This window comes from Cervus elaphus, chromosome 21, assembly GCF_910594005.1.
Source record: "Cervus elaphus chromosome 21, mCerEla1.1, whole genome shotgun sequence".
NCBI classification, from domain to species: domain Eukaryota; kingdom Metazoa; phylum Chordata; class Mammalia; order Artiodactyla; family Cervidae; genus Cervus; species Cervus elaphus.
The window spans coordinates 60,640,639-60,664,889 of record NC_057835.1 but is presented as its reverse complement, the minus strand read 5'-3'; the positions used below and the strand labels follow the sequence as shown (position 1 = coordinate 60,664,889).

General features: G+C 37.8%; 1 protein-coding gene across 2 annotated transcripts in view; it reads left to right on the top strand.

The window, feature by feature from the left end:
* The window catches only part of ZFPM2 (zinc finger protein, FOG family member 2), a 502,740-nt gene that overhangs the window by 241,932 nt on the left and 236,557 nt on the right, over positions 1-24,251 (top strand). For both annotated transcript variants that reach the window (XM_043880290.1, XM_043880291.1), the window contains exon 4: positions 14,788-14,906. In XM_043880290.1, the coding sequence (XP_043736225.1) occupies positions 14,788-14,906 (119 nt within the window). The remainder of the gene's footprint in view (positions 1-14,787; positions 14,907-24,251) is intronic.

The window sequence follows — 24,251 nt, the reverse complement described above, 5'->3', positions numbered from 1 at the left end:
TCTTTCCAACCCAGGGATTGAACCCAGGTCTCCTGCATTGCAGGTGGATTCTTTACCGTCTGAGCCACCAGGGAAGCCCAAGAATACTGGAGTGGGTAGCCTATCCCTTCTCCAGGGGATCTTCCTGACCCAGGAATCACAATGAGGTCCACCAGTGTTCTATATTAAATATGCTTTAAAAGCTATTCCTGGCTGCTTTTTTGTTGAACAGGAGCTTACGGTTGATTTTTGCCCAAAGTTTCTCCATTAGAGTTTGTCCTCTTGGAGAAAACATGCCCCTCTGACCAGCACTCTGCAGGCCCTGACCCTTCTACGGACCCCCTGCCGATAGAGACTTCTGACTTTTGCTCCTTGGCTGCTGTTTTCCTGCGTCTGCTCGCCCAGACCTCTCACAACCAAGGCTGTTCCTCCCTAACTGTACCTCCCAAGGCATACCCTCCCTCTGTGTCTCAGGATTTGAATCAGGAAGTGGTGGTGGGTCGGACTGCGACAAGGAGTGGTGTCTGAGAGGTCAGAGGGTGTTCTGGCAGCGCAGACGCCTACTGGGCCAGTTTCCTTGAGCGAAAGAGTGCCAACTCCCCCCGCCTCCTTTCAGCAGCTGAACAATGTCCAGAAATTGCAGCTCTTCCTTCCAGTGACTTTTCCAAACATTTGCAAGAGTTAGTCACACTCCAGGTGAATGGTTTCAGACACCTGGGATGAGCTAGGTTTTGCTTCATGTAAATAGACCATAGAACAAAGGGCAGAATACAGCAGTTTCTTTCTCCCAGTCTTGAACGTGGTCTCTGTGTATGAAACTTATTTTTATATGTGAAGAGGCAGGTAGAGGTTTCTTAGTTATTTCAGATCCCAGTTTTGTTTTTAAAAGCATCTTGAATTGTGTACTTTATTACAAGTCATATTACTGCCTAGAACCATGTTTTATCTCTTTTTATCTATCTCAAAGATGATAATTTGTATGTTCCAGTGGGTCTTAAGATAGAATACTCAGACATAGAATAGCGTCAGAATGAATCCTTAATGCCAGCTAGAATAGGAAAGTAAAAGGTTCCTGTATTTACTAAATACATGCCTGTATCTGGTAGCATATGCATGCAAATTTGCTTCTTAATGCTATACACGTTGATTTCTATGAGTTTTTAGAAACTGTAGCCAAAGGGTGTGTTTTGTATTCTTAAGAAATGCAGTGAATTAACTTTGCTGCGTTTCAGACAATTCCAGCGTCTTGTTTTAGTTTTAGGTACTGAATGCATTGCATGAAAAGAGAATGCTTCTATTTTGCCACCACCATTATGTTATCTTTCCCAGCGCAATTACAAGCTCGTTCAGGGCTCTTTGTGTTACACTAATAGCTTCTGATTCTCCACTGTCACCTAGTACCTCTTCATGCACTTCTAATACCATCTGCACTGCCCCTAGCACTTACCTAGGGTGAGCATTTTTCTCTAAGTAGAAACTCATCTTTGGCAAATCATTAATGGAACATCAAAAAGATCCCATCTGTTAGAGTTACATATGGCTAAGATCAGAATTATCAAATATCTCATTTTTTTCCTTTATTCTTTTCTCTTCTTTTTTTCCTTTCTTATCCACACAATAAATGTAGTTGTCAGCAGGATAAGTTCATGCGCCGGATAAGGTCACAATTTCATTTAGTGACAACTTCCAACAGTACGAAGTTACAAGGTTCGATTTATTAAAGAGTCAGAAGGGATAAGATCACGGCATGGCCAGCCTGATTTATCAGGGTTTGACTGGAGTACTTGAATAGGGAATGTCGTATTTCAAGTTTATGTTCAAAACTGTAGTTTAGTGTGCGTTATGACTGTATGACTCAAAAATCGAGAAGGAAAATTAGAAAAGGTATCCCTATAAGGCGATTTGTAGCTGTTAACCAAGAAGCATCATTTCCTGTGCCAAACCATGCTTTGAGATGGATCAACAGAGGATAGTATAAATGGCACTATTTGTCTTAGAATGCAGATGAAACATGCTGTTATTAATGCCTGAGGAAACACACAGAGTGGCAAGACTGCAGTTCGGCTGTGAAGATAATCAGCAGTGAAATGACCGTCTAACCCTCTTATGTGTCTGGCGGGCAGCTGTCAAATGGTTAAACCATAAAATAGCAAGAGCTCTGCCATACTTCAGCCACCTTGGCTGACTTTGAAAATGTTTTGAGATTTTTAGAATCTTTGAGCGCTTTTTGAACTCAGCATGACTTCAGGGCTGTCCATGTTTGATACCATGATGTATAATGTTTACCAGCCATGAAGAAAATATAAATATGGGTTCTGACGCTATAGCCTTGTGCTGTAGTAAGGCCTGATAAACATTATGAGCTAATTCATGTGGTCTGCTTTAAAATTTGGTTATATATTTAAAACCAAGTTCATATCAATCCAAAGTTTATTTTCAGCAAATGAAATAGGATCTTCTGTCATCTCATTTACTTGCAACCATGTTCTTCTATGAAATCTGAGCCTGGAGTTAAGGGATGTCCCGTAAATACCATATACATTTACACCATCAACTTAATGCTGAATTCAGTTGAAGCATGATTGCTAATAATTATGCTAAAATACCCACATCTTGTCTGTTCCCCTTTGGTATGCTACAGTTTTCATATACTTTACTCTTTAATGAGGCATCAAAAGGACTCTGTTAAAAAGAAAGCATTGACTTGATAGCACCTTCAATGAAGAAAGATTTGAGGGTATCTCTCTTGATTTTAAGTTTTCTTTCCACAGTAAATTTCTTTTATTTGGACAAAAAAAAAAAGTGGGTTGATATCTTAAAAGCTGCAGTATGTTTGGTAGTGATTTCTGACTTAGGGCTTTTTTTTTTTTTTTAAGTGAAGCTATCATAAGTCTTTGAGTAATCACAGACTTTTAAAAGTATGCATTATCAAGAAGATAAGAGAAACAGCCCTCAGCACTAACAATATTATCTTTTACCAAAATTGATTAGTCCATCCTATGTGTCTCAAATATTTTGTGTGAACTTACCCAGCATGTTAAAAATAATTTTAAAAAGTGGGCTTCTTTTTGAAGAGTAGCTACAAAAATATGAACTGGGCAGAAAAAAAGAATCTTTATTTTTTGTCCTGCTCCATGTTTCACACCCGAGGTAATGTAGTTAATGCAATAAAATATTGAACAAATGAAATGTATGGTTGTTGTAATACAAAGAATAGACATATATTAAGACAACTTTTTTTTTTGTCTTTAAAATCAACTTTTAACTGTAGTACAATTAGGTCTATGAACTTATGAAAATTCTCATCCAATCCATGATGTTCAGTTTGTATTTCACAATTATTGCATCACAAACTATATTAATTACCATAGAATAAACAGAAATAAAAAATACATCTGTAGTTCAAGAAGCATATAATCCTGTTGAGGTAAAAGGAGTTATCAAAGGGTAACCTAGGGAATAATTAAATGCAAAACTGTGTGGACTGTAAATGTTACGGGAGAATTAGGAGAGGAGAATTCAGTTTATTGTACAGTTCAGAATTGTTTGGTGAAAGAGAATAACTTTAATCTTGCAACATTAGTAGGATGTATCAGGGCAGCCAGGATGATATTGGGTCTGCCAGGTAACCACAACAAGTCTCAGGAAGGTGTCAGAGTTAAGCTAGATGAGGAGGAAGGTGTGATAAGGAAGGGTTACTTGACTGGAGAGAAGAAATTCTGGAGAGCAAATAGGCAGTCAGGCAGAGTCTATGGAGCCAACGCTGTTGTGGTATTAGGATTCAGGCACAGATGTTCAAGTTGGATGGTCTAAAGGAAGCAGTGAAGGGACTTGCACAAATGAATAACATGATGAAAGTGGAGTTTAAGTAAGTTTATCTTGGCAAGGATTTGGAGCCCAAATCAGAGCTGCAGAGTGAACTGAGGCTGGTCGGTCATCTCCATCGGAATTGATAGAAGACAAACAAACAAACAAACAAAACTGGGAAATGCTGATAAGAAATGTGAATCCAGGAGATATTTAAAAGAAAGGTAAACGTCAGGATATGGGGAGTGTTTTGGATAGAGGTGTTAAAGAAGGAATGTGACTACAGACCCTGAATGGTTAGATGTGATGATGGAAGTATGTGGACATGCTCTTAGAAATGCTGCATTTTCTCTGTGGTGAAATAGTAAATGTTTATTAGGTACTTTGCACATGTTATCTGAGTGAATCCTCACAGCAACCATATGAGAAAGATATTGTAATTACTTTTTGGTTTGAAGAAACTGAAGTTCAGAGTGTTAGGGACTTTCTCAGGACCACATAACTTGATCCACTTTTCTCCAATTTGATTTTGAACCTACTCTGATCCATGTGCTGGCCTCCTATTCTAAAACACTCCTTTCATCCCAGACACCCATGGTCTCCATCTCATCAAAAGGAATTTTCCCAGGCTTTTCTTACTTACATAAATTTTCAGGTTACTTGATTGATCCTTCCTCCTTTAAATGCTCAATCAATCCATTGGATGCTATGGTACCATGTCCAGTTTCTTCCCTATTTTCTGTTTTCTAACACTTCTCTTAAATATTCTGTGCCTGCTCCTCCATCTCTCTGCCTTTTGAAAATTCTTGGAACTCTACCCTCAATCTTATTGTTTTATCATGTTACACTCTCTTCTAGATCAACAATTTATGAATTTTATTACCATATACAAGTTGGTCTTAATGAATAAATGCCATTTATCACTCTAGTCAAGACCTTGCTTCCAAGTCACAGGCTTGGCCACCTACCCACCCCAAATCACCTCTTGTCTTCCTTACAAAGTCACTTTGGCCCCAATATTTCCAAGCTATAATTCCTCATCTTAACCTTAAGTCTTTTTTTTTTTCCTGTGTGCCTTATCTCAAAGTATATGCCCATTGACCCATTTGCTCCTGCCAGATACCCAGAACATCATTGCTGAATTTTACTTTCCTAATTCCTAAAATCTAAGTTCAGTTCAGTTGCTCAGTCATGTCCGACTCTTTGCGACCCCATGAATCACAGCACGCTGGTTTTCCATGTCCATCACCAACTCCCGGAGTTTACTCAAACTCATGTCCATTGAGTTGGTGATGCCATCCAACCATCTCATCCTCTGTCGTCCCCTCCTCCTCCCGCCCCCAATCCCTCGCAGCATCAGGGTCTTTTCAAATGAGTCAACTCTTCGCATGAGGTGGCCAAAGTATTGGAGTTTCAGCTTCAGCATCAGCCCTTCCAGTGAACACCCAGGACTGATCTCCTATAGGATGGACTGGATGGATCTCCTTGCAGTCCAAGGGACTCTCAAGAGTCTTCTCCGACACCACAGTTCAAAAGCATCAGTTTTTCAGTGCTCAGCTTTCTTCACAGTCAAACTCTCACATCCATACATGACCATTGGAAAAACCATAGCCTTGACTAGACGGACCTTTGTTGGCAAAGTAATGTCTCTGCTTTTTAATATGCTATCTAGGTTGGTCATAACTTTCCTTCCAAGGAGTAAGTGACTTTTAATTTCATGGCTGCAGTCACCATCTGAAGTGATTTTGGAGCCCAAAAAAAATAAAGTCAGCCACTGTTTCCCCTGTTTCCCCATCTATTTCCCATGAAGTGATGGGACCGGATGGCATGATTTAGTTTTTTTAATGTTGAACTTTAAACCAACTTTTCCACTCTCCTCTTTCACTTGCATCAAGATGCTTTTTAGTTCCTCTTCACTTTCTGCCATAAGGGTGGTGTCATCTGCATTTCTGAGGTTATGATATTTCTCCCGGCAGTCTTGATTTCAGCTTGTGTTTCCTGCAGCCCAAGGTTTCTCATGATGTACTCTGCATATAAGTTAAATAAGCAGGGTGACAATATACAGCCTTGACATACTCCTTTTCCTATTTGGAACCAGTCTGTTGTTCCATGTCCAGTTCTAACTGTTGCTTCTTAACCTGCATACAGGTTTCTCAAGAGGCAGGTCAGGTGGTCTGGTATTCCCATCTCTTGAAGAATTTTCCACAGTTTATTGTGATCCACACAGTCAAAGGCTTTGGTATAGTCAATAAAGCAGAAATAGATGTTTTTCTGGAACTCTCTTGCTTTTTCGATGATCCAGCAGATGTTGGCAATTTGATCTCTGGCTCCTCTGCCTTTTCTAAAATGAGCTTGAACATCTGGAAGTTCATGGTTCACATATTGCTGAAGCCTGGCTTGGAGAATTTTGAGTGTTACTTTACTAGCGTGTGAGATGCGTACAATTGTGCGGTAGTTTGAGCATTCTTTGGCATTTCTTTCTTTGGAATTGGAATGAAAACTGACCTTTTCCAGTCCTGTGACCACTGCTGAGTTTTCCATTTTGCTGGCATATTGAGTGCAGCACTTTCACAGCATCATCTTACAGGATTTGAAAGAGCTCAACTGGAATTGCATCACCTCCACTAGCGTTGTCCGTAGTGATGCTTTCTAAGGCCCACCTGACTTCACATTCCAGGATGTCTGGCTCTAGGTGAGCCATCACACCATCGTGATTATACGGGTCGTGAAGATCTTTTTTTGTACAGTTATTCTGTGTATTCTTGCCACCTCTTCTTAATATCTTCTGCTTCTGTTAGGTCCATACCATTTCTGTCCTTTATCGAACACATCTTTGCATGAAATGTTCTCTTGGTATCTCTAATTTTCTTGAAGAGATCTCTAGTCTTTCCCATTCTGTCGTTTTCCTCTATTTCTTTGCACTGATCACTGAGGAAGGCTTTCTTATCTCTCCTGGCTATTCTTTGGAACTCTGCATTCAAATGGGAATACCTTTCCTTTTTTCCTTTGCTTTTCACCTCTCTTCTTTTCACAGCTATTCGTAAGGCCTCCTCAGACAACCATTTTGCCTTTTTGCATTTCTTTTCCATGGGGATGGTCTTGATCCCTGTCTCCTGTGCAGTGTCACAAACCTCCGTCCATAGTTCATCAGGCCCTCTGTCTATCAGATCTAGTCCCTTAAATCTATTTCTGACTTCCACTGTATAGTCATAAGGGATTTAATTTAGGTCATACCTGAATGGTCTAGTGGTTTTCCCTACTTTCTTCAGTTTAAGTTTGAATTTGGCAATAAGGAGTTCATGATCTGAGCCACAGTCAGCTCCCGGTCTTGTTTTTGCTGACTGTATAGAGCTTCTCCATCTTTGGCTGCAAAGAATATAATCAATATGATTTTGGTGTTGACCATCTGGTGCTGTCCATGTGTAGAGTCTTCTCTTGTGTTGTTGGAAGAGGGTGTTTGCTATGACCAGTGCGTTCTCTTGGCAAAACTCTATTAGCCTTTGCCCTGCTTCATTCTGTATTCCAAGGCCAAATTTGCCTATTACTCCAGGTGTTTCTTGACTTCCTACTTTTGCATTCCAGGCCCCTATAATGAAAAGGATATCTTTTTTGGGTGTTGGTTCTAGAAGGTCTTGTTAGTCTTTATAGAACAGTTCAGCTTCTTCAGCATTATTGGTCGGGGCATAGACTTGGATTACGGTGATACTGAATGGTTTGCCTTGGAAACGAACAGAGATCATTCTGTCGTTTTTGAGATTGCCTCTAAGTAGTACATTTCGGACTCTTTTGTTGACTATGATGGCTACTCCATTTCTTCTAAGGGATTCCTGCCCACAGTAGTAGATACAATGGTCATCTGAGTTAAATTCACCCATTCCAGTCCATTTTAGTTCCCTGATTCCTAAAATGTCGACATTTACTCTTACCATCTTCTGTTTGACCACTTCCAATCTGCCTTGATTCATGACCTAACATTCCAGGTTCCTATGCAATATTTCTCTTTACAGCATTGGACCTTTCTTCTATCACCAGTCACATCCACAAATGGGTATTGTTTTTGCTTTGGCTCCATCCCTTCATTCTTTCTGGAGTTATTTCTCCACTGATCTCCAGTACCATATTGGGCATTTACCAACCAGGGGAGTTCCTCTTTCAGTATCCTATCATTTTGCCTTCTCATTCTGTTCATGGGGTTCTCAAGGCAAGAATACTGAAGTGGTTTCCCATACCCTTCTCCAGTGAACCACATTCTGTCAGACCTCTCCACCATGACCCGACCGTCTTGGGTCGCCCCACACGGCATGGCTTAGTTTCAGTGACTTAGACACGACTGTGGTCCTGTGATCAGATTGGCTAGATTTCTGTGATTATGGTTTTAGTGTGTCTGCCCTCTGACGCCCTCTCGCAACACCTACCATCTTACTTGGGCTTCTCTTAGTTTGGACGTGGGGTATCTCTTTACGGCTTTATGGGAGGAGATACCCCTCGTCCAAGGTAAGGAGCGGTGGCTGTGCTTTGCTGGAGCAGCCATAAAGAAATACCCTAAAATCTAAAAATAATACTAAATCCTATGCCTTCAACTTCCCAAACCTTATGGATTACATTTCCTCAAATTTATCCAGGCTCCAAGTTTGTTTTGTTTGTTGCTTTATATCTTTGAGTGTAACTAATAAATATTAGTAGAATAAATGAATGAATAAACTTATGAATGGATGCAAGAAAAGAATGAGTAAGCAAATCCAATGAAAAGGGAACTTTGCTTTCTTTATTTTGAAATCTCTCATCTTTTCAAATCAAACATTCGTTTTATGATAAGCTAGTTCTAAGACCTGAGTCTTTGGCCCGCCATCTCAGTGTTCTTTCTACCTCTCATAATATATTACACCTGGAGAAAGAACATCATGGTGTCATGGACACTGTATTAAGTAGTAAGTGACAAACCCCTTTAACAATGACAAACCAAAGATTCAGAAAACATAGGATTTATTCATGGCCATCAGCTGACTATTTGATGGAGGAACTCAAATGTAATCTTATTGTAGTATATGGTATTTCCTCTATTTCATGACTCTTATTAGTCTTTGAAAAAATTAAAAATATTATACTCAAAAGCAACATGTGTGCTAAATGAAATAAAGCTTCCATCATATTTCTGTTGCTATCGTTAAACTATGTAGGCATGGTAGTGTATAAATGCTAATTATTTTGCAATGTGCTTGCAGTTTTCTGAAAGTAAGTATTGGTCGCTCAGTCATGCCCGACTCTTTGAAACCCCATGGACTGCAGCCCACCAGGCTCCTGTGTCCATGAGATTTTCCAGGCAAGGGTACTGGAGTGGGTACCCATTTCCTTCTCCAGGGGATCTTCCAACCCAGGGATCAAACCCAGGTCTCCTGTACTGCAGTCAGATTCTTTACCAACTGAGCTACAAAGGAAGCCCAGTTTTCTGAAAAGCTGCTCTGAATAAATGAATATTTTTATTTAACTGTTTCAGGAGCAGAAAGAATTTCACAAACCTCAAAATAACATCTAACATCTTGATAGACTAGACAGGAGACAGATTTGCCTGAGACCTGCCTGTTTGTCTAACAAAGTTGAAGAGATTGACTTGAGAGCTTGAACAGTTGCTGGACTTTCTGTTATAGCCATCTTTAAAAGCTGATAAACCTGTTTTTGTCCTGCTTAAAATTTTAATGCATAGTCAAAGACACCTCGGAAACTTTGGGTATCACTTCATGATTTGCCCTAAGTTTGTAGTTCTTAATCCATTAAAAGACAGACCTGCTTGTAAATCCACAGGTATAGATAAGAAATCACTCTTTGACTGAGTCTGAACCCTTTTCAAATGAAAAATGTCAGTGGAAGAAAGAGAGGATGAATTACATTTTTAAAGGGTTTTCAAAGATTTTCATGATTCCTCTGGTATCACTTGAAACATGACATGACATTTTTTTTTTAGTATGTAAAAACAACAAATTATTTAGGCTTTATTTTTATGCAGAAAATAATATTCTTAGCTGAAGGATTGAAAAGTATTTTGTCTTTAAAGGGTAAATTGTAAGGAAATTGTTTAAAATGTTAAGTATGATTGAAAAATAAGAACTATCAGATAGAAATTAAACAGGTTCTTTTCAAATAGAACAGTTATCTCCAAAATTTAAATAACTGCATTATCAATATGAAAATGCAGGCATATGATAAGGGATATCTCCCACTGAGCCCTTTTTGATGTCATAACAGATTGTTGGCTACGCTCTATCTTTGAGGATTTCCCATACAAGTCTCTGATTTCAACTCATTAATCAAAAGGTTTGTATGAGGTTGAAATATATTTTCAGGGGAAAATCTCAGAAATGGGTTTGTTATTCTGCATACAGAAAACAAATTATTATTGTTCCATATTTCCTGAACTCCAGGTAGGCTTTGGAGTTCGATACTTTTAAGCATTAATATGTTATTTAAAGCAAGTTTTTATTTATAAAGGAATATTTAAGAAACTCAGACTTACTGAATCTTTTTGGGTCCATTTGCCTCATTACAGATCATCTTTAGCTACTGATACATAAGAATGAAAAACAAGGGAAGTGATGTCTGTCTTCATTTAATAAGTTTAATGAGTGCTTCCATTTTTACTATAATTGACAAACGAGAAAGGATGGATGCATGAGAAGAAGGAAGGATGGTGGTTTAGTTCTTGAATTTAAATTTTTACGGTGAACATGGAATTCTTATTTCCAGTACATCTTCATTATTCAGATACAGATACATTTATGTTCATAATGGGCAAAATTTAACCATTACACAATATTTTAATGGATTGTTGTTTATATATGTTATTCTGGTTTTGGGGCTGAGCAGCAAAAGCATGGAAAAGGATGTCTGTCTTGTAACTGTTAAGAGGAGGTGATACAAAGTAGATAAATAAGATATTGAATTCAGGTTGATGATATTGCTTTCGTTTAAAAAATTATTGAAATATAATTGATTTATAGTGTTGGGTTAGTCAGATATACAGCAAAATGATTCAGTTTTATATATATATATATATATATATATATATATATTTGTGTGTGTGTGTGTGTGTATTTGTTTTTAGAGTCTTTTCCATTATAGGTTACTACAAGTTAATGAGTACAGTCCCCTCTGCTATACAATAGTAGATCCTTGTTGATTATCTGTTATATATATAATAGTGTTCTTGTTTCTTTCTAATTGAAGGATAATTACTTTAAAATGTTGTAGGTTTCTGCCATCAAACAAAGTGAATCAGCTACAAGTATACCTATATGAAGGCTTCCCAAGTGGTACTCGTGATAAAGAACCCACCTGCTAATGCAGGAGACTTAAGAACTGCAGGTTTGACCCCTGGGTCAGGAGGATCCCCTGGAGGAGGGCATGGCAACCCACTCCAGTATTCCTGCCTGGAAAATCCCATCGACAGAGGAGCCTGGAGGGCTACAGTCCATAGGGTCTCAGAGGACTGAAGTGACTTAGCATGCACACACACATACATGTAACCCTCCTTGTAGAACCTCCCTCCCATCCCACCCACCCCCAGTTTCACCCCTCTAAGTCATCACAGAGCATCAGACTAAACTACTTGTGTTACATAGCAACTTCCCACTAGCTATCTATTTACATATGGTAATATATACGTTTCCCTGCAACTCTCTCAATTTGTCCCACCCTCTCCTTCCCCCTCTGTGTCCTTAAGTATATTCTCTACATTCGCATCTCTATTCCTGCTCTGCAAATAGGTTCATCAGTACCATATTTTTAGATTCCATATATACATGTTAGTAGTGTGATTTTAATCCCCAACTCCTAATTTATCCCTCTTCCTTCTTTCCCCTTTGGTAACCATAAATCTGTTTTCTATGTCTATGAGTCTATTTCTGTTTTCTACATAAATTTATTTGTATCGTTTCTAAGATTCCACATACAAGCAACATTATATGATATTTGCCTGACACTTCACTTAGTATGATATTCTCTAGATCCATTCATGTTACTGCAAATAATGTTATTTCATTCTTTCTTATGGCTGAGTGATATTCCATTGTATGTATGTACCACATCTTCCTTACTCATTTGTCTCTCTGTGGATACTGAGGTTGCTTCCTCATCTCGGATGTTGTAAACAGTACTGCTGGTGCTAGTGGTAAAGAAACCGACTGACAGTGCAGAAGATGTAAGAGATGCAGGTTCAGTCCCTGGGTCGGGAGGATCCCCTGGAAAAGGAAATGGCAACTCACTCTAGTTTTCTTGCCTGGGAAATCCCGTGGACAGAAAAGCCTGGCGGGCTATGGCCCATAGGGTCACAAAGAGTCAGAAATGACTGAAGCGACTTAGCACAGTGAACATTGGGGTGCATGTATCTTTTTGAATTATAGTTTGTGGGGGAAAAGGAACCCTCCTACACTACTGGTGGTTGGAGAAGGAAATAGCAACCCACTCCAGTATTCTTGCCTGGAAAACCCATGGACAGAGGAGCCTGGAAGGCTATAGTCCATAGGGTTGTAGAGAGTCAGACATTACTGAGTGCACACAGCAGCACACACTACTAGTGGGAATGTAAATTAATGCAGCAGCTATGGAAAAATAGTATAGGTGTCCCTTAAAGAACCAAAAATAAAGTTACTATAAGATTCAGTGATTCCACTCCTGGGCATATATTTGGAGAAAATTATAATTTGAAAACTCTTTTCCTATGGTGTTGCTTTTAAAAGCATCAAGATTAAAGCTATATATTTAAATTTAGTTATTAACTTGATGGGAAATTAAGGTCAAATTAAAGCAAATATTTCATATCACCTACCATGACTTATATATGATTTGCAAAGTGTAATTACTGAATTCATTCTGATTTTTAAAAACATTTTATTTTGTATTAAGGTATACAAATTAAGCCAGTTAACAATGTTGTGATAGTTTCAGGTTAACAGCTAAAGGATTCAGCCAGACATATATATGTATCCATTCTCGCTCAAGTTCCCCTCCCATCTAGGCTGCCACATAACATTGAACAGAGTTCCATATGCTTTAGAGTAGTCCCTTGTTGGTTATCCATTTCAAATATAGAAGTGTGTAATGTGTTTATCCTAAAATCTCACATCCTTCTCCCCCTCACCCCCTTGCAACTGTAACTTCATTCTCTAAGTCTGTGAGTCTCTTTTTGTTTTGTAGTAAGTTGATTTGTATAATATCTTTTTAGATCCCAGTGTCATACTGAGTGAAGCAAGTGAATATATTCTGTTTTATTTAGAACTTTCCTTAGCTATCTATTCTATATGGGTTAACATTCATATTTCTTCCTATTCCATTTCTTCCATTTTCAGGTCTGGTCTTTAACAGGTTGAGATAAAATTCTATTTTAAAAATAACAAATTATATTATTATGATTAATATTTTGAAATATTAAAAAATTTAATGTGATAATATAGTATGGAAATAATCCCAGAACATGAATGTCATAGATTTAATTACTTAAAGAGAAGTTCCTCAGTGCCTGATTGAGATTTTTTTTTTTTATTTATCCCAAACAATGTTTAGGTTTAATGGCCATTCTTTGATGTTTTGAAGGCTTCATTTATATATATTTTTTATTAATCCATTGGTTTATTTCTTAAGTGAGCATTTGATTGACTCCTACTGTATGCCATTGAATACTGTCTTTATTTCCTATTTCTATATAATGATTGCAAAGTAATAATTGGGAAGGAATAAAGGAGAATATCAACATAACCTGCCTGTTTTTGAAGGGTTTTTGTCCAAACTTGTAGCATAAAGTCTTGCCTAAAGTACTAAATATAAAAGCATAACGACTTTGATTGAACATTGTTTTTTTATTTGGGAAAACATACACCTCCACTGTTTGCACATGTAGTTGTCCTATCCACTGAAACTAGTAGTAATTTCTGGAAATTGCCAAGCACTTAAAAAAAAAAAAAACAACTCTCCATGTTCACAAAAGTCTTGTATCACTGTAGTAGAGTTATGGCCTAAGGTATATATCTTTTTAGGAAGCCCAGGTGGCACAGTGGTAAAGAATCCGCCTGCCATTGCAGGAGACACAAGAGATGCAGGTTCAATCCCTGGTTTGGGAAGACCCTCTGGAGTAGGAAATGGCAACCCACTCCTGTATTCTTAGGCTTACCTGGTGGCTCAGCTGGTAAAGAATCTGCCTGCAATGCAGGAGACCTTGGTTCGATCCCTGAGTTGGGAGCATCCCCTGGAGAAGGGAAAGGCTACCCACTCCATTATTCTGGCCTGGAGAATTCTACGGACTGTATATAGTCCATGGGGTCACAAAGAGTCGGACGCAACTGAGTGCCTTTCACTTCACTTCACTTCATATGTATCTTTAATTGCAATGTTTCACTTACATTGGTGATCAAATATAGGGATTTTAACTCTGAGCTATGGCCCTAATGTTTCCTGTCTGATTTTACATTGTATCAGTGCATTTTGAAGATGTGTTCTCATTTCTGGTTCTTATTTACTGAATAGAATTGACTACAGTAGACGTGTGTGCATGTATGCTCAGTCACTTCAGTCGGGTCTGACCCTTTGCAATGCTATGGACTGTAGCCCACCAGGCTCCTCTGTCCATGCAAGGAGCAATATTCTCCAGGCGAGAATATTGGAGTGGGCTGCCATGCCCTCCTCCAGGGGATCTTCCTAAAACGGGGATGGAAATCGAGGTCTGCCTGCATCTCCTGCATTGCAGGCGGATTCTTTACCCACTGAGCCACCTGGGAAGCCCTACAGTAGACAAGTGTGCAAAACTCAAGAAAGAAATTGGACTAAATGTGAATACAGTTAAAAGAACAAGTTTTATTATTCTCCCAAGATACCAGGATCAGTTGAGATGAACATAATCAATTCTCGTTATATGAATCCTGAGAATATTGTGCTTGTAGACCAAACACACACAAAGAGTCAGCTGTTGGTAAAACACAAGTGAAAGTACTTAAACGCTCATGTGTTCATTGTCTGCAGGAGAGCTGGAGGTGTTTCAGAAAGATGGAGAGCGAAAAATTCAGAGTCGGCAGCAACTTCCAGTGGGAACCACCTGGGGACCATTCGCTGGGAAAATGGACTTGAATAATAATTCCTTGGTATGTGGATGTTCTGAGATGGTTGACTCTTAATACTTTGTCATAGTACAGAAATTATCTCTGCTTGCTTCCTGGTGAAAACACTAAAAGTAACAGTTTGCTTTTTCTTTTTCATGGACTGTAAAACTGGAATATTTTCCAAGTGGTTTGTCTCTGACAGTATTATATGCAGAACTTAGAAGGAAACAGGTTAATCACACTGAACGGTTATTTAGTAAGGTAATTTATAAGGTTGCTTTATCTTCATAGCCAGACTAATATTGTTCATATTTAATAATATATACAAATGCTTTTCTTCTTAAGATGACACAAATTGTCATACATTATGAGTTTACATGATGAACAAGAAATAAACAACCTTGATATTGCTTGGCAATTCTATTTGTACTTTTAAGAGTGAGGATAAGTGATCAGCATCATAATTTTTCTTGCTAACTTTTTTGTAAATATTCTGAGCTTAGAAAGTCTACCTCTGGGAAAAATTATATGAACGATTGATTAGCTATCTTAAGAAGTTATGGAAAAATGGAATATTTGATTACATTTAAATTTCATTTCTTAATTCAATATATTAGTTTCCTATTGCAGCTCCAGCAAGTTACCACAAACTTTGTGGTTTAAAACAACCCAAGTCCATCATATTGTAGTTGGAAATGAATCTCTCAGAGCTAAAATCAAAGTGTCTGCAGGGTTTTTTTTGCTGGAGCTTCTAGAAGGTGGGGACAGATTTTTTTTTTTGCTTTTCCATCTTCTAAAGGCTGTCCACAACCCGTGGCTCACGGCTGCCTTCCATCTTCACAACCAGCAATGGCTGACTGAGTCTTTTACATACTTTATTCTGACTCTGACTCTTCTGTATCCCCTTTCCACATTCGGGAACACGTGTGATTACATTGGGCCCACCTGAGTAATCCAGGATACTCTAGCAACCCTAACTCCATCTGCTTTAATTTCCTTTTGCCTAGTAAGGTAACATGCACAAGGTCCAGGAATCAGGACACTAGGGCCTCTCCTATTATGCGTGATAATACAAGTGAAAAACTTGGGGATAAAAAATTTTATATTCTTTAGGAGATCCAGAAATTGTATATATATGAAATGGAAGTCCCTCTCTCTAAATGCCATTTATGTAGGAAGAGTTTCATGCCTGCTAAATGACTCTATCTGCATTGCGGTGGTGGGGGTGGAAGTGTAAGAACTCCCAGAGGGGTTTTGACAAGTGTACTTGACTCAGCAATGTTACTTTCCTTTTTCAGTTGATTACATGAAAGAAATCACTTCTTCGGGTTATTACATGAAAGAAACTAGTATGTGCAGATCTCTGCTTATTTAGTGCCATGTGATTGAGAAAGAGGTTATTGATTTAACTAAACGTAATGACTGGAATAAACAAGAAACATTTGTGTCATCCAACTTTTAAACAGCATAAGAGATCCTAGAAGTGTGCTTTTTACTTTCTAAATCCTTGTGTTTATCCGTAAAAGGATAAAGTAGGAGACTCCACATGTATATAAGAACCAAACAAGCTGACAGACCTGGCTTAACATTTAATAATCTGGGGCAGTGTAATGTGTGGTGGTCCAGGGTACCTGCTGCAGAAGGGTTTGAGAAGCGGCTCCGCAAGCACTGCTGACCTTAGTGGTTGAGTTGTATAGTGGACTGTTCTATTGATTCCTTTGATAGGGTGATGCTAGCTATTATACTGCTTAATCAAGCAAAGGCAAGGGGAAGATTGTCTCAACATCAAAGGTTGAATTAAATCCTTTTCAAAACCCATTTTATCTGGGCGTTTCTATTGGTACTCTAGCATTGCTTTCAAAACGTTTTAGGCAATAAGGTATTCATCTTATTTATCACTGTGTATCAGACACCAACACAAACTTTAGTCATTTGTCTGCTATTTCTTCAAAAGTGTAATGCCACTTAGGTGTCAGCTATTGTTGATGTAAGAAACACGTTTTCCTTTTTATTATATCAGCATAATATCTCTATGAAAATTGTAATTTTTAATTAATCTTTATATCATGATATATATGTAGAATGATGCTTTTTATACATCTTTAGCATATGCTAAATTATGATGTATAGAAAGTAAACCTATCTGTGGAAGTTTAATTTTTCAGTGAAATAATTTCCTGTTTTTTAGACATGATATAATTTTTTTTCATATTTCTGTACCACTCTAAAGCTATCTTATGCCATACTTAATATCATTTAAATAATTCAGTTATAGGTGTGACATTTTGGTATTTTTGGTACCATTTGAAGTGCATGGATACTGTTTAGGGTATCAAAAACCCAGTTGTGGTGAATCATTATTTAATAGAAAATAACCTTAATAACCTAGTTTTCTTCTTTTGTCTTAGAATTTAAACATCTGATTCATGTTATTTCCCTAAACTATAGAATTTTTTTCTATTTTAAAATGTAGCTGCTTTGCTAAAATATACTTAAAAAAAAGGTTTTTTTTGATAATAGTATTTTCTTCCCAGAATTTACTTTTGATTTTATGTTATTAAGTAATACTACTAGTAGTACTCTTGGTACTACTGTTACTTCTATAGAATAATTGTCTAAGTTACACTGTGTACTTATTCTTTTCTAGACACTATATGGAGAATTAGAAATGTATTAGCTCCTTTACTCCTCAAAACAAACCTCTGAAGTTGGTCCTATTTAAAATCTTATTTATAGATAAGGAAATTAAGGCTCAGGCCTTTTTATTCCAGAATCTGTGTTTTTAAATACCAGATCACACTCCTTCCCAATAGCATCTGTAACATGATCTGAGTATGATAAAATTATTAGGGATTTCTTTACATGAATTCTAAATTTATTAAAAGGTTTGGAAGAAAATATGCAGTGATTACAAGCAGGTTCTTTTTTCTTACTTTGGGCAAAATACTTGTTATAATACTTCATAGCTATCATGACTAAAGAATTAGATGTTAATTCAAGTAGTTCCACAATTTTATTACCTCTTTATAATTTTGACAATCATTTACTATAGGTTTTATATCATGAAGATAAATTTTCTTCATCATACAATATATAATCTATTAACCCTACCTTACCCTACCTTACCCAACCTGAAATCAAATTTGGAATTAACTCACTCTTTTAAATTGCTTATTCACCAACCAATGTTATGTTACTCTGTTCAAGCTCATGATGTTGTCTCAAGAGACCCAGTAAACTAATTAATCCAACACAATAATTAATTGAGTCACCATGCCAGATGTCAAATCCTTTTTATATCTTTCAAGTTCCCATCTTGAAGTGCATTAGCAATATGCCACCTTCTGCAGGAAGCCTTTGCAGACCAGGCATTTGGATATATATATATATAGAACATTACCAGAAATATAGGCTATATGGAAACATCAAAAGGATTGATTTGACAAAATGCTCTTCTTGGAATCATATAACACAATGAACACAGAAATAAAGAAAATTTTTTTCACACCTCATTATCTTGTTAGATAGTTTATGCTTAACAGCAGAATATAGTTAATATTTTCATTGGGCCAGGTAGGGTCAAAGTGCTTTACAGGTTTTATATCTCATTTACTTCTCGCATGAGCATATGAGAAGATAATATCCTTTTTTTCCTCCTTTGTTTCACAGGAGGAAACTGCTACTTTGGGAAGCTGAATGACTAGACCAAGGTCAACTCAATCTGAGTTGAGACCCCCATGTTGCAATCTAACACCATCTTTAGAAATTTTATATATAATATAAGGATAATATTGCTACCTAGCTTGTCAGGGTTTTGCAAAGATTAAATGAGGTAGCATACATGAATTATCAAGAAATACTGATATTATTACTACTCAGTCACCTGTAAAAATGGGTCCATTAAAATCTTTCAAGTTTAAAACTGAAAAGACACACCAAATTAAATAAGTAAAACTATAGACTTTTGGCACTTGGGGATTTTACATGCCTAAATTTGACTATTTTCCAAGGAGACTGTTTTAGTCCAGGGTCTCCAGCAAAACAGAATAGGGTATGTGATGTGTGTGTGTTTATATATTTTATAAGGAATTGTCTCACATGATCATGGAGTTGGCTTGATGAAAATCTGCAGTGTGAGTCAGCAGGCTGGAGCTCCAGCAGAGCTGACGGTATAGATGAAGTTTGTTATTTGGGGAGGCTAGTCTTTTTGTCCTATTCAGGCTTTCTTCTGATTGGGTGAGACCCACACACACTATGGAGGGCAGTCTGTTTTACTCAGAGTTCCCTGATTCAAATGTCAGTCTCAACAAAAACACCATCCAAGTTGATACACAAAATTAACCATCACAGTTTCCAAAGGTCTGTGGTATATTGTAAGTTTTAGTTTTTTCAGGTACAGTCTTACACTCCTGTATGAATTGTTAACCAGTAAGGGAGCCTAGCTTTCTTTCCAACTTCCTACTTCTGTGTCAAGAAATAATTTACATTAAGTGCTATCACAGTGACCCAAATTTCATGTTTTTGAAAGTCTTACAATTTTATTCATTGAAAATATCAAAGGACTATTGACAAGGAAGGAATTTTAAAAATCAGTTTAAATTGTGATCAATATCTGTTTTGGAGGTGTTTTAGAATTTCTGTATTTATATATTGTGCCTTTGAAGTTCCCCCATTTTCTCCTGAAGACATAAATCTTTGTAATATGCTAAATCTCTGCTCTGCTAGCCCATGGTAAGTGCTTAATAATTATCAGACAACACTGATTATTTGGAAGGTTGGTGTCTACAATATTAGTGACATTTGCTCTCCCTCTCTCTTTTGAATGAGTCAGCTTTCAGTAGGTAACTAGTCTTATTCAGCCACCTGCCTGCTGGAATCATGCAACATGCATACTTAATTAAACAGAACATAAATAGAAAGTCCAAGGTTACCTGCTACATAATAGTAAACTTATCACAATCTGTTAAATTCAGCAAATGAAATTTGACATAGAATTTTCATTTTATTGATGTCATTCAGTCAGAAGGGAGCCTTGTTTTATTTTACCATGTGGTTGTGATACTGAATTCTACAAACAGAAAATGTATTTATAAAGGGTACTATAGATAAAATTTTATTGATTTAATAATGAAATACTGTGCACATTAAATTCCATCTTAATTTTAAAGGTAGTTGTTATCATAGAAATGTGGTTGAGGAAAGAATTAAAGGTTCCTGATCTACATCATAAGGAAATATTAGAATTAATAGATATCTCCATTGCACCCTTCCAGCTCTAACTCTTCCAGCACCAGTCTCTGAGCCCATTCATTGCAAGTCTTCAGGCTTCACGTTGTTCACATCCTACAGCGACTATATCTCCACCCATACGTCCCTAGCATTCACCTATAGTGTCAAAAGCTGCCTAGTGGAAACATCTCTGACTTTCTGTTTGAGGACATTTTTTCCAGCCTCAGGAGCAAACTTACTGCAAGCCAGGCAAGCTGTGAAGTGCTGGAGAATTAATGTTTCCAAAAGTAATCCTCAACCAGTGAGGGACAGAAGGTGGTAGATAAATACCCCTCTGCTTCCTTGCCTCTCCATTAGGATATGAAAAGTGTTTTACAAGAGCTCTTAGAGTTTGCCAGTGAAACTGAGCTCCAGTCAGTTTTATAACACATCCTTTATGGGCTTCCTTTTCCTTCCTGCTTACTTCTCCACACCTCCACTGAACTGTTCTGAGGTCACGTCCAGATAAACTACTTGCACTTGAATCAGTATCAAGGTAACCTTCTGGGAAAGCCATGCCAAGACAGCTTCTAAGATATAATAATGAAATAAATTGGAACATAATAGCCAAATTATTGCTGAGATTCTAGACAGTATAGATTTTTAAAAATCATAATTATTCAATTCTAGATCACTGCCTCTGGCAAATAATAGATATTCAACAAATGCTCTTTAAAATAAAAATATGATCTAATTGAATTTCCTCACCATGAGCAACCTGACCAAACCCACCCACACCCTCCCAGCTTCACCCTCTCAGTGATATAATTTATAATGTTGCTGAGGCATGACTTTTTGTTGGGTCTTATATTTCTTTCCATTGATGTTGACATTGTGAATAATATCCTCCTTTTAATATTCATTCTAATCTGGGCTCAGGACTCCCATACTTTTCTACTTCTCATGTCTCTCTGGGTCTTGGCTCTTTTAAATTTAACTATGTTTCCCAAAACACTATGGCCTTTCTTCTCTTCTCCCTCTGTTCCCAGTGCCTCAGGGAGCTTATCCACTCACAAAGCTTCAGCGACTAATTTACAAATGACATTTAAATTAAAAAAATCTCTAACCTTGGCTTTTTACCCTTTCTCTAATAGCACGTTTCAACTGTTTTACAAGCCTTTCCCACTGACTTCCTCCAACTCAACAGTCATAAGGAGAGGTTATTATTGTTTCCACCTACTGTCTCTGTGCCCTTTTCCCTGCCTTCCAAATTGTAGTCACTTTAAACCTAAATCTCTGCCTCTCCTTTGATGCCTCTGCAGCCAGTCCATTCTACCAGTTACTCCATGTCACGCTCCTTCCATTCATACCTCTCTTCTCTCACGTCTCATAGGTCCATTTACATACATAGTCATATGTGTATGTGCACACACATGTAGGCACAAAGACACACACACCTTTCCTTTATTGCCTATAACTAACAGCTTTGTTTTTGTCATCCATTCAGAGCCAAACATCTTCCAAGACTCTCCTTTTCATGTCCAGGAACCAAGTACCATAACTCTGCTTTCTTCAACGCTTACTCCCTTCTTTCTGTTCCTACTGCCACTGCTGTTGGTGAAACACCCATCATTTCTTCCTTGATTATCACAGTATTCTTCTGGCTATTCTTTCTGCCTTCCTTCCTGTCTTCTTTTTCTTTACCCAAATCACACTGTGTCCTTATAGCAAAGCTTGTTACTAGTGTGCCTGAAATCATTCAAGGGCACAAGAGAACCCAAACTCTGTCTCTTACCCCGTTTCCACGCTCAGTGTAGCTTCCAGTCACCCTCAGCCACCTGCAATGTGAATATACTCTTTTTCCTCATGTCTCTGTGCATTTGGCTGTGCTGTTTTATCATCCACAAGGCCCTGTGCTTCCCCCTTCCTGCCCTTTTTTATCACACTACCTCCAATTCTCACTTCAAGACTCAGCCCCAGGTTACCCCAAAGTGGACCTTCCCTAAAGCCTCCAGTCTGGAATAGATATCAACTCCTCAGATATTTCTATGGTCTTTAGGCTTACTAGGATGAGAACGTTTACTGCATAATTCCAAGTATCTCTTTACTTGTCTATCTCACCCATTCACTGCTGCCACCGCTAAGTCGCCTCAGTCGTGTCTGACTGTGCAACGCTATGGACTGTAGCCTGCCAGGCTCCTCTGTCCATGGGATTCTCCAGGCAGGAATAATGGAGTGGATTGCCATGCCCTCCTCCAGGGGATCTTCCCGACCCAGGGATCGAACCTCCACCTCTCACATCTTCTGCGTTGGCAGGCAGGTTCTTTGCCACTAGTGCCACCAACTATGTGCTATTTATTTATCGTTTATCTTTGTATCCTTCTTATCTAGAACAATGTCTGGTTTATAGCAAGGGCTCAGCAAATAACCTTTAGAAAATGAGTCAATTAATCCTTTCCTTTAACTTTTCTCCAGTATCAGCAAATGATGCACATCTTTCTTTATTCAAGATCCTTGTGTTCCCCTTGAGTCTTTATACCCATTTTTCCTGTTTCCTCTTAGATCTCTCTTCATCTGTTCAACTTAGCAATACAGTGCCACAGTTAATGCCATCTTGTGCCTGTTTTATTTGTTTATAATTTTTTCTTAATCTCACTTGAATGTATTATGCAGTAGAGGAGGATAACTATATCTATTTTGTCAAGTTTTACCTAACAGAAAGATATGCCTATGATGACTTCTTGATAAATATTGACAAATTTCAGTGTAAGATCAGCACCCCTTTGAAGGAGTTAAAGAGGACAAGGTGGTGAACCCATTGAGGCAATTAAGATTTGTTTGTAACAGAATCCATTTTCAATCCTTCACTATGACCTGGGTGAAGGCCAAGAAGGTATTCTGCTCTACCATGCTTTCTGTGAAGTCTCATCCAGGCTTGCACTTTCCAGTGACAAACCATCTGGGAAATTCCATCTGTCTCTGCTTGGAAACTGAGGTGGCAGTCGCCCACTGTGAGCAATTTTCTATTAACTTCTCGGATAAGATCAGTCAGATTTATACTGAATTGATGGGAACCGTAAGAGCAGGGTTGTTCCAAGAGAAGACAAATGTACTGATTCCTCTAATTGGGCTTAAGCTGGTTTCATTCACGGATGCCCTTAGGTTCTAGTAGTGCAAGGACTTATAACCTTTTTAATTGTACCCTGTTCCTCTGAGGAAACGTTGGTGAAATTCATTATTGATGGAGATTGTAGATTTGTCCCTTAGGGAGGCCAAGATCCTGCCTTCTCTTATACTCTATCTGCCATGTGGAGAATTAATGGGAATTGAGTGGACAGTGGAAGCTGCTCCAAGAAGACATGAGGCAAGACACAGTACAGCAGAGCCTTGGAAAATGGTGTGTTGGTTTGGTTTCAAGAATCAGAGGAGGACTTTTTGTTTGTTTTCTGTTTGTTTGTGGAAGAGGAGAGTGCTCAGGGACAAGAGAGATTGGCATGAAGTCCCAAGTTAGTGAAAGCATCCTGTAGAATCTGAGTCAGAAAGAAAGAAACCAAACTCCAAGGAATTACTCAACAATTCAAATCTGTCAAAGCAAATGAGCGAGGTTGATTATATATGGATCTGAAGGGATTTATTGTATTATAATGTAGTCATAGTGATATTGGCTGTGGATGGAATTCTTTTGTAATGTGGGAAAATAATATTGAAATGAAAACATATATTTTGCCTTTTCTAATAATTTGTATCTGCCTCCTAAAATTACACCTTTTATGCGTAGCTAGTCTGTCTGCTAATCTCAATCTACCTTTAATTTGCCTTTTTTCTGATGGCGAACTCTTTCTAGGTTCTTTATGTTTGCACTTGGATTTGAAAGGTAAGAACACAAAGACACAATTTCTTGCTGTATATAGACAGTTTTATTTATGGGTCTAACCTACTGATCTGTGCCTGAAATTTAAACACATTTTGCCTTTGGGTTATGCTACATGGCTAAAACTCTTTACTTATACTTAGGCCAAGTTTGAATAAACAGAAAGCATCTTTTTTGGTTTGTTTAAGATTATTTATTATTCCCTTTTTCTAGAATTCCAAGGAGAATTTTTATTGAAAATGGTCTTCTCATGGAGTTATTAAAATGACTCTGTGATATGCTATTAATTAATCAATGTCTGGAAGGAG